The 14220-nt window shown below is 38.4% G+C and overlaps 1 protein-coding gene across 3 annotated transcripts in view; it reads left to right on the forward strand.

The window, feature by feature from the left end:
* Nucleotides 1-1027: 1027 nt before the first annotated feature.
* The window catches only part of LOC117305115, a 48402-nt gene continuing 35209 nt past the window's right edge, over nt 1028-14220 (forward strand). For all 3 annotated transcript variants that reach the window (XM_033789867.1, XM_033789869.1, XM_033789868.1), the window contains exons 1-5: nt 1028-1178; nt 2528-2638; nt 5081-5142; nt 5774-5957; nt 8367-8497. In XM_033789867.1, the coding sequence (XP_033645758.1) occupies nt 1047-1178; nt 2528-2638; nt 5081-5142; nt 5774-5957; nt 8367-8497 (620 nt within the window). In that variant the 5' untranslated portion in view covers nt 1028-1046. The remainder of the gene's footprint in view (nt 1179-2527; nt 2639-5080; nt 5143-5773; nt 5958-8366; nt 8498-14220) is intronic.

Raw genomic sequence — 14220 nt, forward strand, 5'->3', positions numbered from 1 at the left:
CGCCCTCTCAGTCATAGCTCCAACACTACGGAACAAGCTACTCACCCACATTCAAGCAGCTCCTTCATTGGACACTTTCAAATCTCAACTTAAAACCCATCTGTTCTGTCAATCTGGTTATAGGCTAGCGCTTAGAAACTTCCCTATTTAGCGCTCTATAAATGTTGTAATTATTATTATTATAGACCTTATGCACATGACGTCATTTCAGTACGGCGCCCCCGCATTGAGGTCAAAAGGAGATTGTTCATTGGTCAATCTATGTGCGTTTTGATTGTTTCGTCACCGTTTGACCTCAAAGATGGCGGCTGGATGACGTCAATGCATAAGGTCTATTTATTACTTAATCCCATTTCTAGTATGTTGATGATGTGAGTGGATAATGGCTGAGATATCCACAGAGCAGATTAGGAGTAGTGGATCATCCACTTATCCTGATGGATACCATCTTCTAGCTCAGCTGATATCCACCGATGGGTTGTTGACTCCTATTTATTTATTTATTACTTAATCCCATTTCTAGTATGTTGATGATGTGAGTGGATAATGGCTGAGATATCCACAGAGCAGATTAGGAGTAGTGGATCATCCACTTATCCTGATGGATACCATCTTCTAGCTCAGCTGATATCCACCGATGGGTTGATGACTCCTATTTATTTATTTATTTATTACTTAATCCCATTTCCAGTATGTTGATGATGTGAGTGGATAATGGCTGAGATATCCACAGAGCAGATTAGGAGTAGTGGATCATCCACTTATCCTGATGGATACCATCTTCTAGCTCAGCTGATATCCACCGATGGGTTGTTGACTCCTATTTATTTATTTATTACTTAATCCCATTTCTAGTATGTTGATGATGTGAGTGGATAATGGCTGAGATATCCACAGAGCAGATTAGGAGTAGTGGATCATCCACTTATCCTGATGGATACCATCTTCTAGCTCAGCTGATATCCACTGATGGGTTGATGCCTCCTATTTATTTATTTATTTATTACTTAATCCCATTTCCAGTATGTTGATGATGTGAGTGGATAATGGCTGAGATATCCACAGAGCAGATAAGGAGTAGTGGATCATCCACTTATCCTGATGGATACCATCTTCTAGCTCAGCTGATATCCACCGATGGGTTGATGACTCCTATCAAAGCCTCCGCTAGAATCAAGGTATGTTACACAAAATGCATCAGGGCTCAAATTTGACACTGGATGGGTGTGTCACGGCTGAGCAGCATGGTTCATCGGGATGTGGGTTCGATTCCTGGTCGTGACACTTGTGTACTTGAGCAAGACACTTAAACTATTGCTTCTCTCCACCCAGGTGTAAAATAGGTACCTTCATGTATGATAACGATGAAGGCATAGATGGTTTATGTGAATGATTAGTTTGGAGCGCTGTAACTCGCAGCACCTGCTGCGATGGTTTAAGGAATGAATTAAGGCCCAGTGACCACAGGTAATAATGTTTGGTAATAACTTGTGTCCTTATTGTAATATTCTTGGTTGGGTTTGGGTCCTTCTTCCTCACGTACGTGCGGAGTAGTAGTAGTGAGTTAATCGGGAGGGCTTGAACTTGAAGTTGACGTTGAATAATTAAAGTTGACAAGTTGAACTCGAAAGTAAGTTGATGTCACGATAAATGATTTTATTAAGAGTTCTCTTCTCGAACCCTCCTGTTCTCCAGTCTAGCTCAAAACTCAACTCTTCCTTTTACATTCCTTTTCTTTATTCCAAACCTTGTTATTAATTATCTTCTAAATCACAATATTCTTAATTCCAAACCAACCGCGCGCACGCTCGCGCTTAGTAATTAGCTCATGCTTTGCAGTTAATTCCAAACCAACCGCACGCACGCTTGCGCTTAGTAATTAACTCACGCTTTGCAGTTGGTTTAGGGTAGATCACTACATTATTAAAAAGCAAGACAGCTAACCATTGCGTCGACCTTCGGATGGGACGTTAAGCCGTTGGTCCCATGTGTAGTGTAAGGCATGTAAAAGATCCCAGTGCACTTTATCGAAAAGAGAAGGGGTTTGCCCCGGTGCTCCTAGCTGTGGCTGCTGAATGCGCCGTAGCACCTTGTAAAACCCTTAAAAGGGGCTACATAATTGGGTCTCAGAATTTATCACTGCGATAACCTATCTTTCTGAAAGTTTGTATACTCAGCGCCTTGAGTACCTTGTTGGTAGATACGTGCCCTCCGATCGATAGCAAATTGCGCCACAGCATCTTGTTAAGCATTACATGTTGCTGTATCAGAATTAGGTCTCATGATTCAAACGTAGTCCCACATCTGGCAGGAAATACTGTATGTTACAGAGCCAGGAGCATCACTGTGTGACGGACATGTGCGCTATATAAGAAGCCACAATTATTATTATTAGTATTATTATGAGCCCTATAAAAAGCCACTATTATTGCTATATTTTCTTTGAAGCAAGAAAGTCGTTACTCTTTATGGATCCTATATCCCCGGTGTGATTTTCTAACGTTGCTAATGTGTTGTTTGTCTGCAGTATACCTGTATAGCGGTATCCAGAAACTACATAGCTCTTGGGGCTTCATCTGGAAGTCTCTATGTCTTCCATCGGAATACTCTCAAATATCTACAAGCCTTTGCCAACTCGGTGAGTCCTTTGCTTCAGAATTTTTCCTTCAGTTATTTAGTTTATTGATTTATAACCATTTAACGAAAGAGATGGTTTTGAGATGTACGTTTGATGTTTGAGACTCATAAACTTGGTTACTCACGTTACATTTTCGGTCATTTACATAATGTGAGTAACGAGGACACATCATTGGTTAACAAACACACAAAATCTGTTACATTACTTTTTCGGGCATTTCCGAATGTGAGTAATCAACACACAAAATTGGTTACCCACGTTACATTTTTGAACATTTATGTTATTTTGAGAAACCAACACACAAAATTGGTTACTCGCATTACAGTTCCAGACATTTATAAAATGTAAGTAACCACCACAAAATTGGTTACTCACATTACATATTTGGACATTTTCGTGATGTGAGTAACCAACACACAAAATTGTTTACTCGTGCTATATTTTTGGACATTTCTGTATTTGAGTGACCAATTTTGTCTTATACATCATATTCGTCATACATGCCACATTTTCAGTAAGGTACATGTAGCTACAGCACAGGAAATCTCAAAAGTACATCACAAACATAATGTGAGTTTCTGTGGAATTGCCAGTAATTGTTTTCCATGTTACACGCATTGGTCCCTCGCATTACATTTCCAGACGTTAATGAAATGTGAGTAACCAACACACAAAATTGGTTACTCACGTTACATGTTTGGACATATATGCTATTTTGAGTAACTAACACACAAATTTGGCTACTCGCATTACAGTTCCAGACATTAACGTAATGTGAGTAACCAACACACAAAATTGGTTGCTCTAACTACATTTGTGGACATTTACGTAATGTGAGTAACCAACACACAAAATTGGTTGCTCACGTTACATTTGTGGACATTTACGTAATGTGAGTAACCAACACACAAAATTTGTTGCTCACGTTATATTTTTGGACGTTTATGTAATGTGAGTAACCAATTTTGTCTAGTACATCATATTCGTCATACATGCCACATTTCCAGTAAGGTACATGTAGTTACCAGCACAGGAAATCTCAAAAGTACATCACAAACATAACGTGAGTTTCTGTGGAATTGCCAGTAAGGAAATTGTTTTCCATGTTACACGTATTATGTTTTGTTAGTGTTGATTTTATCTTTTTCACTCCAATCATGAAAGGCAAACTGAAACACACAGCTTTTATCAATCTGTTATCATTTCAATAGGATCACAGTCCAACTCCTGTGTACAGTGTACATTTTATGTTGATCATACATTGTACACAAACAGTTTGTTTTAAATATTAAGCTATACACCACAAGGGAAACTGCCTGGATAAATAATAAATTATTTGGGGTTTGAACAGAAGAGTTGAACAACTGACCCCCGGTATAACATTTACGGGGTATCATGGCCGAGTGGTTAAGAGTAGTGCTGGGCGAATAGTGAAATTTTGGTATTCGGTTATCGCTGGCCAACTATTCAAAATTAACCGGAAATTCGAATAATTTTTTTTCGCCGATAGAGGGCGCTATTAAAAAAAATATTTAAAAAATATTAAAAATATTCTGTTTTGCCGCTAGAGGGCGCTGTTCGTTTGTGAATGAGATCTTATGGGCGGATTGATATTAGTTTTAGACAGTGTCACTCGGTTCATTCATAAAAATAACTCTTTTGATCGTGATTGACTCTACGTGAAGGAAAACTTTCGTAATCTTTGAACAATTACGTCAGAAATGTCATTGTTTTAACTCTTCCTGGAGGTGAGCATAGTTAAATACTTAATTTATGCTGTTTTATGCTGTCTTAATAGAAGTTTCTTATGGATTCAGACAAAACATTCCTATCAGTTGTCGCCCGACATCCGCGGATATTCGGATATTAAAGAATATCCGGTGACTTGGTTGTAATTACAGGACTATCCGGTTTATAAATAGGTTTTCGCGCCCATTGCTGATATCCGGTTAAGAAAAAAAAGGCATTCGCGATTACGGATAGGAAAACCTATTCGCCATTAACCGGATATTCAAATTAGTCGCCCAGGCCTAGTTAAGAGCATAGAATTCAAGTTTTTGTGGCTATAACTAAGTAATCAGGGCGTGGTTTTGAACCCCAGTCATCATGGCACTTGTGTCCCTGAGCAAGACACTTAACTATAATTGCTTCTCTCCACCCAGGGGTAAATGGGTACCTGTGAGGGCAGAGATGACTCTTGTGAGTGATTTAGCCGAGTAGCGCATATCTGTTGTACAGGCTGTATACTCCCCAGGGAGCTGAGATGGTTCAAGGAATATATTAAATGGCCCGTGACCAGGGGTAATAATGTTGAAGCCTCATGTCCATCACTGAGTGATGAACCTGAGCGCTACTATTTTAAGAAGCCACTTTTGTTAGTATTTTTATTGCAAAAAAAAATTGAAAATGAAAAATTTATTTTTATTCTTATTTTCTGTGTAGGAAGGTGGACTGACAAAAGTTGTGTTTGCTCCTGATGACAACATTGTTGGCATAGCAACAAGGTGATCTACCCTGAATATTTAATGTACATAATTTATAATTAGTTTATTAATTTAAACTCAAATATAGTTTTGTTCAAATGCGCTGAACAATAAAATATTAATCAAAAATACAAGAAAGTACACTATAATTGCAAAATACGTTATTGATAAGAACCAGTTTTCATTATTATTAGAAGACTCATGTTGTGGGGTGGAGATCTATCCAAAATTTAACTTATTTAAATTTTAACTTAGAACTATTAAAGGCAGTGGACACTATTAGTAGTTACTCAAAATAATTATTGGCATAAAACCTTACTTGGTAACGAGTAATGGGGAGCTGTTGATGGTATAAAAACATTGTGAGAAACGGCGGCTCCCCCACGAATTTGATTTCGAGACTTCAGAACTAGATTCTTAGGTATTGAAATCAAGCATCTGAAAGCACACAACTTCGTATGACAAGGGTGTTTTTTTTTTCATTTTTATCTCGTAACTTTCATGAACAATCGAGCTCAAATTTTCACAGGTTTGTTATTTTATGCATATGTTGAGATACACCAAGTGAGAAGACTGGTCTTTGACAATTACCAATAGTGTCCAGTGTCTTTAACATACTATTAAATGTTTTGATTCTGGTATATTTATGCAGCCAAGGTTTTGTGGTGGTGTTGGAGTTGAACATTGAGAGACGACTTTCCTCCGAGAGGTTAGCGATATCGTCGGCTCATCGTAATGGACAGGTTACTGCGATGATATGGGATGATTCGAGCCAGCGACTGTTCACTGGTGACGATCATGGAAGAATCACATTCCTCAATGCATACCATAGAAAGGTAACAATTCAGAAAAGCCCGGTTCATACTTCCTGCGAATGTGAATGCCAAGCGAATCTTGACGTCACAAATTTGCAACGAACAATTCGCAGCAGTTGAATTCTGCTCTACTCCCATGCGAATAATCGCTGCGAAAGGAGGGTGTGACATCAAATTCACTTCAAATTCGCTTCGTATGAACCGGGCTTAACACAGTGATAATAGTGGATTCTTTTATAGCGCGCATATTCGCCACTCAGTGATGCTCCTGTCGCTGTAACTGGTCAATGATTCAAGCTAGCGACTGTTCACTGGAGACGATCAAGGAAGAATCACATTCCTTAATGCCTACCATAGAAAGGTAACAACAGCTGCTTAAAGGGTCTACGTACTTTTTCCTAACAAAAAACACAATGTCCACAGATTTACATTAAACTTACACAGTTTGAAGATTATGATAGTAGAAAGCTTCCCTTGAAATTTTACTTACTGAGGTGCTATAGTTTTTGAGAAATGAGTAAAAGTAATAATTTTCGTCTCAGTTTTAGCATGTAAAAACGTATTAACCAGTTATGCTATGGTTTTGGTATAATATCATAACTGGTTAAGGGGATTTTACGTGCTAATGAGACCAAAATTATTTTGTGACTTGTTTTACTCATTTCTCAAAAACTATACAACCTTAGTTAGTAATATTTGAAGGGAAGCTTTCCACTATCATTATCTTCAAACCCTGTAAGTTTAATGTAAATCTATGGACATTTTGAAAAAGTACCCAAATCTTTTAGGCACAACAAAAATATGCTTACCAGAATAAGGTTACCAATTTCAAATGAACTATCTGTGACTGGTATCCTGCTCATTTTTGCTCATCAGAGAATTGTTAAGCAATATTCAGTGCTTAAGCAACTCTATGAAATTGGACCTAGTTAGAGATGGCAGGCAAAACTAAACCAAGGGAAATAAGACCCTTTTTTGAGGCCCAATTTTATTGTTCTGCAGAAAATACTTCTTGACAAATTTCTTTGCTAAGCAAAAATTGAGTCGAGTACCAGCCACAACAATGCAAACCTATTATAATTTCGGCTGTTGTTGGCAAACTTCTTCTGATAGCGCCCTCTATTGAATCCTCCTCCTACAGTCCATGCTAATTTCCCATTGGGGAACAAAATCTCTAGCGTACAGATTTCCCTGGGACACCGGCACACAAACCTTGGTATGCAGGCACAACAAATTTGTCACATCAAATTATTCTAAAATTGCATAGCGGCTCCTTGTAAATAATTACATGGTGCTATTTAAAGGCAGTGGATACTATTGGTAATTGTCAAAGACTAGCATTCACAGTTGGTGTATCTCAACATATGCATAAAATAACTAACCTGTGAAAATTTGAGCTCAATCGGTCATCAAAGTTGCAAGATAATAATGAAAGAAGAAAACACCCTTGTCACACCAAGTTGTGTACGTTTAGATAGTTGATTTCGAGACCTCAAGTTTTAAACCTGAGGTCTCGAAATCAAATTGATGGAAAATTACTTCTTTCTCGAAAACTATGGCATTTCAGAGGGAGCTGTTTCCCACAATGTTTTATACCACCAACCTCTCCCCATTACTCGTCACCAAGAAAGGTTTTATGCTAATAATTATTTTGAGTAATTACCAACAGTGTCCACTGCCTTTAAAAGGAGTATAGGTCTCATAATTCGTGACACTTGTGTCCCTGAGCAAGACACTTAACAACATGCTTCTCTCCACCCAGGGGTAAATGGGTACCTGTGAGGGCAGAGATGGTTCTTGTGATTGATTTAGCCAAGTAGCGCATAGTTGTTGCACAGGCTGTATACTCCCCAGGGAGCTAAGATGGTTTAAGGAATGATTTAAGGCCCCAGTGACCAGGGGTAATAATGTGATACGCTTTGGGACGTCCTTCGGGTGAAAAGCGCTGTATAGGTCTAAAAACTAACGGTTATAGTTCAAATGTAGTCCCACATACCTCACAGGAAAATACTGCATGTTAAAGTGACAGTAATGGACGCTACATGTATATAAGAAGCCACTATAATTATTATTATTATTTTTTAATTTTTTTTATGCAAGTCGCCTGACACACAAGGCCTGAAGGCCACTTCAAGTTGTGGGATACAATTATTTTTTTCCAGAGGCCATTGCCATCTACTCCTAGGGCTGAAACAGGGTTACCCCTTTCACAGTCCACACGAATGTGGGCTTGGGTATCTTCAATTCGAAGCCTAGCCGGTAGAGCAGATAGCACTACCTCCCCAATTTTATGTAGCAAGTGTCATGACCGGGATCCGAACCCACACCCTGCTGATCAAACATCAGTGCTTGAATTCACTGCTCTTAACCGCTCGGCCATGACACTGCCAATTATTACTAAACACTTTGTACTGGATTCTGTTGTATCAGGTCTCTGGATTATTCAAGTTACCAACGGAGCTTGTAATGGATGCAGATTCCACTATTGTCCAATTGGACTTCTGCGATGACAAACTACTAGCATCTACTCTGACAAAATGCTTCATCTGCGACACAAAAAAGTAAGTCTCGATTTAGAAATATTGTTAAAGACGCCATGTCAGATTTTTGGCCCCAAACATTAAAAAATAGATTTTTTTGAGTGAATGGTATTTCAAAGAGTATCACCCACTCTAACTTTTACTTTTAATGGTCAGGAACCATGACACAAATTTAAAACGTTTCTTATAAAACACATAAGAATTGGTCACGTGATATATTGTCGGGATCCCGACAAAAACTAATTTTGAGCACTTTATTTCACTGCTACTAATAATTGGCGGACTTTTTCGAGCAATGGCTCAAATGAAAGCTTGTAACTTTCTCGACCCCCATCAAAATACCTATTGAATTTGAAATAAAAATGTTGGGGTCAAATCGGCCAAAAATCTTACATAACATCTTTAAGCCCCGCCATTAATGATGATATTGTCAAAAACTAACGCCTTCGCATTTAATTAGTATGAGCATTGAGCCAGATAAAAGCCTTGAAAAGCTATCGTGTCCATTTTATCCTTACAAACAAATATTCGAGAGCCTATTATTGTTCCCAATGGGAGCTTGTACTTTTATACAAACATTACCGAAAGGGTAAAAAATTGTGCATAAATATTAAGCTATCTGTTAAAAATTGAACTACGATTCCAGGTGTTTACTGCAAGAATCTTGAAAAATTGGTTTTCAGAAACTCGGGCGGTGCAGGGACTAGAAGGTTAATTGTGATATTTATCAGACCCTTTATTTACAAATATTCTTCTAAGTCTCTGAAGTGCTGCTTGCTGTGTTGTGCAGTTTAGGCATAAAAAAAAATGTTATGTTGGCGTAATGGCCCCCAAAAAATAGGGAAGGTAGGTTGGGATTTTAAAATATATTTATTTGTTTTTTTCCCTCCCAGCAACGAAAATTACATGTTTTCTAATTGATTCAGCTGTTAGTATACACGATAACAAAATAAAACAAGGCTACACAGAACAGATAGCATGTTTTTTAACTTTTGATGACATTTTATTTGATTTTCATGTCTTTAATAGATTTTAATTATTAAATTTCTTCCCTTGAAAAAAAAAAAATATCCAGGGTCGGCCGTATTTTTAGGGTAGGTCTGTATACGCCAACATAACATTTTTTTTTTATGCCTTACTTTGTTTCTAACTAAAAGACCTTCCTATTTATAATAATAACAATAATAATAATGACTGGTACTTATGTAGGCCATAAATAAAAGAGTTGCGACGAGTTTTAAATAGGCTGTTTAAAACCAGCAAGGTCGTTACCTTCCTTTTATCGCAAGGCCACGACCCTGCAAGGTTTTAGATGGCCAATTAAGTACAAGTCACCTCTCTTTTAAAGACAGTGGACACTATTGGTAATTGTCAAAGACCAGTCTTCTCACTTGGTGTATCTCAACATATGCATAAAATAACAATGTGAAAATTTGAGCTCAACTGGTCGCCAAAGTTGCAAGATAACTATGAAAGAAAAAAACACCCTTGTCACACGAAGTTGTGTGCTTTCAGATGCTTGATTTCGTGACTTCAAGTTCTAAACTTGAGGTCTCGAAATCAAATTCGTGGAAAATTACTTCTTTCTCGAAAACTATGTTACTTCAGAGGGAGCCGTTTCTCACAATGTTTTATACCATCAACCTCTCCCCATTACTCGTTACCAAATGAGGTTTTATGCTAATAATTATTTTGAGTAATTACCAATAGTGTCCACTGCCTTTAATCCCATTCACAAATGCCCTTTTATTGAAAAATAAATAAATGAAAATTTGTGACAATCTGGTTCTAATTACCCCTTGAATGCACGTCACACGCGGCGACTATGCCACGCTCACCATGTTGGTTAGCCTTTAGTCAAGGCGCACGCGGCACACCGGATGGCATGCACAACCCCAAAAATGTAACGCACGAAAAAAGACTATCACCTCGAGCGGCGAAGCCGCGAAGCGCCTTTACCAACTCGTTTTGGGGGCCTTATGTTTTTCTTTACATTTGCCAACGATTTTGGTGGGAGAAAATGTAACGAATTTGCATCGAACGTTCTTGTGACGTCATACAAGTAATTGGGCTTCTTATTGGCCAGCAACTCACCACGCTAACGCATTATGCATTACATTTTCTCCCACCAAAATCGTTGGCAAATGTAAAGAAAAACATAAGGCCCCAAAACGAGTTGGTTGAATTGGGTCAATAGGGAAATTTCAAAGTTTGTAGATTTGTCAATGTTTTTATTTTGTAATAATCTTTGGTGCGTATTGGGTTGAGTATGCACGTTTACAGATAAATAATGCGAGGGTACTAATAGCTATATATTGCGTTCTGTGTAAGTAAATTGACACATAAGTTTGCGCGCTGAACATGCGAAACCAGCCGGTCTTAAACAGATCCAGCTTCATGTATAAACACCCCACACAAGACGCGCTCTCCACTAATCCATGTAGGAATAGCAAAACTGTCAGGGGGGTATTTATGAATAATGTCTCGATGCGCTTTTCGTAGTAAAAATAGAAAAATTGTACTTCAAAGGTCAAAGAAAAGCCTTAACTTCAGAAAAGCCTTAACTTTTGGATTTATGCCATTAGAAAAAAACATTTAACAAAGGTGTCCATCAGTGCCTCTAAAGCGCAAAACGCACACACAATTTCTTTTGAACCAGAAAAAGGATGACAAAAAGGATAAAACTTGCTTTTCTATACACCTGCCTCTTTTTTTTTGTGCGATGGTCAAAGCCAAGTGACATGCTGGTCCCATTATGACATTTTTCTTCTTCCTTGAAAAGTGCAGCCTTCAAATGATTGAAGACGTACTGCGTGTGAGCGCTAAGGTTAACTTAGGCAGCAGGAATATGTGTCAGGTGTAGATAGCATTTTGTACAGGTGCGAGTAAAAAGCTGGAGATGATGTACTTGAGGCGGGGGTCTCTTAACACCAGTTTGAAGGCGTCAAGGGACGGGTACGCAGCAGGATCATCTGGGAGGTTGTTCCAGTCCCGTATGGTGCATGGGAAGTTTGTCCAAAGTCCCAGCCTACAAATGAAGTAGTCTGTGAGTTGTTTTTCAAACTCACTAATAGCAAGTTAATTTTTTCATTGTGGCAACGACATTCTCAAAAACGTATCTTTCCGGCAGTTCCGGAAAATAGTGCTGTTCGGGCAAGAGCAGTGATCTCGCGAGAGCAGTATTCAATCGCGGAGACCTGAATCATTACGCCACCACTACGACTCAACTATCACCACAACTCAACTGTCACTGTGACAAATCATTAACAACTCGTACACAAGTTAACTGAAGTCCCAGCCTACAAATGAAGAAGTCCTCGGGGTTGTTTCTCAAACTCACATAATGCAGGTCGGCTTCTCCAGCACGTGGAATCACTCCAAGTTCCGGTAGATCTGTACATTATGATGCAGTTTTCATCAGTGCCATTACTGGGTGACGTCGGGGACCAATTCACATAGGTGCCATCCCCCATGCAATCCCACAGAAGAGCTTGGCCCTGGCACTTCAAATAAGCTGCCTCGTAATTATATTCTAGATTGCTACCCATTACTTCCGTCTTGATGAACTCGTTTTTCTCGGCTGTTTCGGGGAAAGCCATTTTGCCGCCAAGCGCCTGACATACCTGTAATGAATTCTCCCAGGTTTGTTTGGTGTTAGTGACGCCATAACACCGACTCTGCCATTCTTTAGTTCCGGGTGGACACTCTGCTCTATTAGTGCGGATTGAAGCTGTACACTGTCCCCTATCGCTAGCTACACATGTCATTGGACAGGTTGTTAAAGTTACCAACAGCATAGTTACCAAATTATGGTGGTCCGACATCTTCACTTTGTTTGCAATCAGTAAATAAAACTTTGTGAACGATTTCCTTTGGATAGCAGAACAAAGTGCTTCGTAAAATGTGTTGGTTGTGACTCAAAATTCATCATTTGCTTCTCAATATTAGCGTTCACCGTGCACCGTTGAAATATTTTGCAATGGCATCCAGAACACGATTTCCCTATATGTATTGTAGCACAGCAAAATCTTCGTGCATATTCAACATGTCTTTGACTGCTCATACTATTGGACAGTTATTATCAGTTCCAACCCGGAGAGTCCATTATGCAATTAAATATTCATATGAAAAGACTGATGGTCCTCATGAATATTCAACATCTCATTGAAACTGCTCTTGCTATCGGATAGTTATTTCCAGCTCCCATGTGGAAAGTCCATTATGAAATTGAATATTCATACAAAAAGCCTGAGTGTCCTCATGAATATTCAACATCTCATTGATACTCCTATTGCTATTGGATAGTTATTTCCAGCTCCCATGTGGAAAGTCCATTATGAAATTAAATATTCATACAAAAAGCCTGAGTGTCCTCATGAATATTCAACATTTCTTTGATACTCCTATTGCTATTGGATAGTTATTTCCAGCTCCCAACTGGAGAGTCCATTATGAAATTAAATATTTATACAAAAAGCCTGAGTGTCCTCATGAATATTCAACATTTCTTTGATACTCCTCTTGCTATTGGATAGTTATTTCCAGCTCCCAACTGGAGAGTCCATTATGCAAATAAATATTCATGAGGATTCATCTTAAATGATGGCCATTACCGTTGGTTAGCAACCCAAATAAGAGAGTTATTTTTAACCATTTAGCCACTGTACCGCCCAGCCGCATATAGCGATACACTGTATGCGGTACGATCGAGGAAACCTCGCTAGCGTGTGTTTGTAGAAAAAAAGGAACATCAAAATAACACTCGATAGTCATTAGTAGGTCTACGCATTTGTTAATTTTGTATATCTAGTTGTTATAGATCGTTATTAATTCTCCCTTCACAGTTGACTTGTCGAAGCTAATGATAATAAAATAATTTAGCTCTTACGAAAAATAAAACTCTCAGAAAACTGTTCATCATTTATGATGATATTGTCGAAAATTAATGCCTTCGCATTTAATCAGTATGAGCATTGAGCCAGACACAAGCCTTGAAAAGCTATTGTTCATTTTATCCGTGCACAAAAAATATTCGCCATAAAAATTACCGTAGCCGTTTAACGAGAGGCATTTATTGTTCCCATGAGAACTTGTACTTTTATACAAATATTACCGAAAGGGTAAAAAATTGTGCATACACATTAAGCCGTGGCTATCTTTTAAAGCCATTGGAGCCTTTCGGTTCAGAAAAAAAACAAAAAGTTCACAGATTTACAAATAACTTACAGGGTTTACAGAAGGCAATGGTGAAAGACTTCTCTTGAAATATTATTCCATGAAATGCTTTACTTTTTGAGAAAACAGCAAAACAATATAAATTCTCGTTAACGAGAATTACGGATTTATTTTAAACACATGTCATGACACAGCGAAACGCGCGGAAACAAGGGTGGGATTTTCCGTTGTTTTCTCCCGACTCCGATGACCGATTGAGCCTAAATTTTCACAGGTTTGTTATTTGATATAGAAGTTGTGGTACACAAAGTGTGGGCCTTGGACAACACTGTTTACCGAAAGGGTCCAATGGCTTTAAAATTTGAACTACGATTCCAGTAATTTACTGCAAGAATCTTGAGAAATTGGATTTCAGCAAACTCGGGCGGTGCAGGGACTGAAGGGTTAAAGGGTAATTCCATAAGCCAGACCAAGGCATTTTTTACCTCATGTCTTCCGAATTAATTAAAATTTACTATGCTCGTAGGTACCCAAAAAAATCTCATAACCATGGTAACGATAACCAACAT

This window comes from Asterias rubens, chromosome 22 (genome assembly GCF_902459465.1).
Source record: "Asterias rubens chromosome 22, eAstRub1.3, whole genome shotgun sequence".
Classification (NCBI taxonomy): domain Eukaryota; kingdom Metazoa; phylum Echinodermata; class Asteroidea; order Forcipulatida; family Asteriidae; genus Asterias; species Asterias rubens.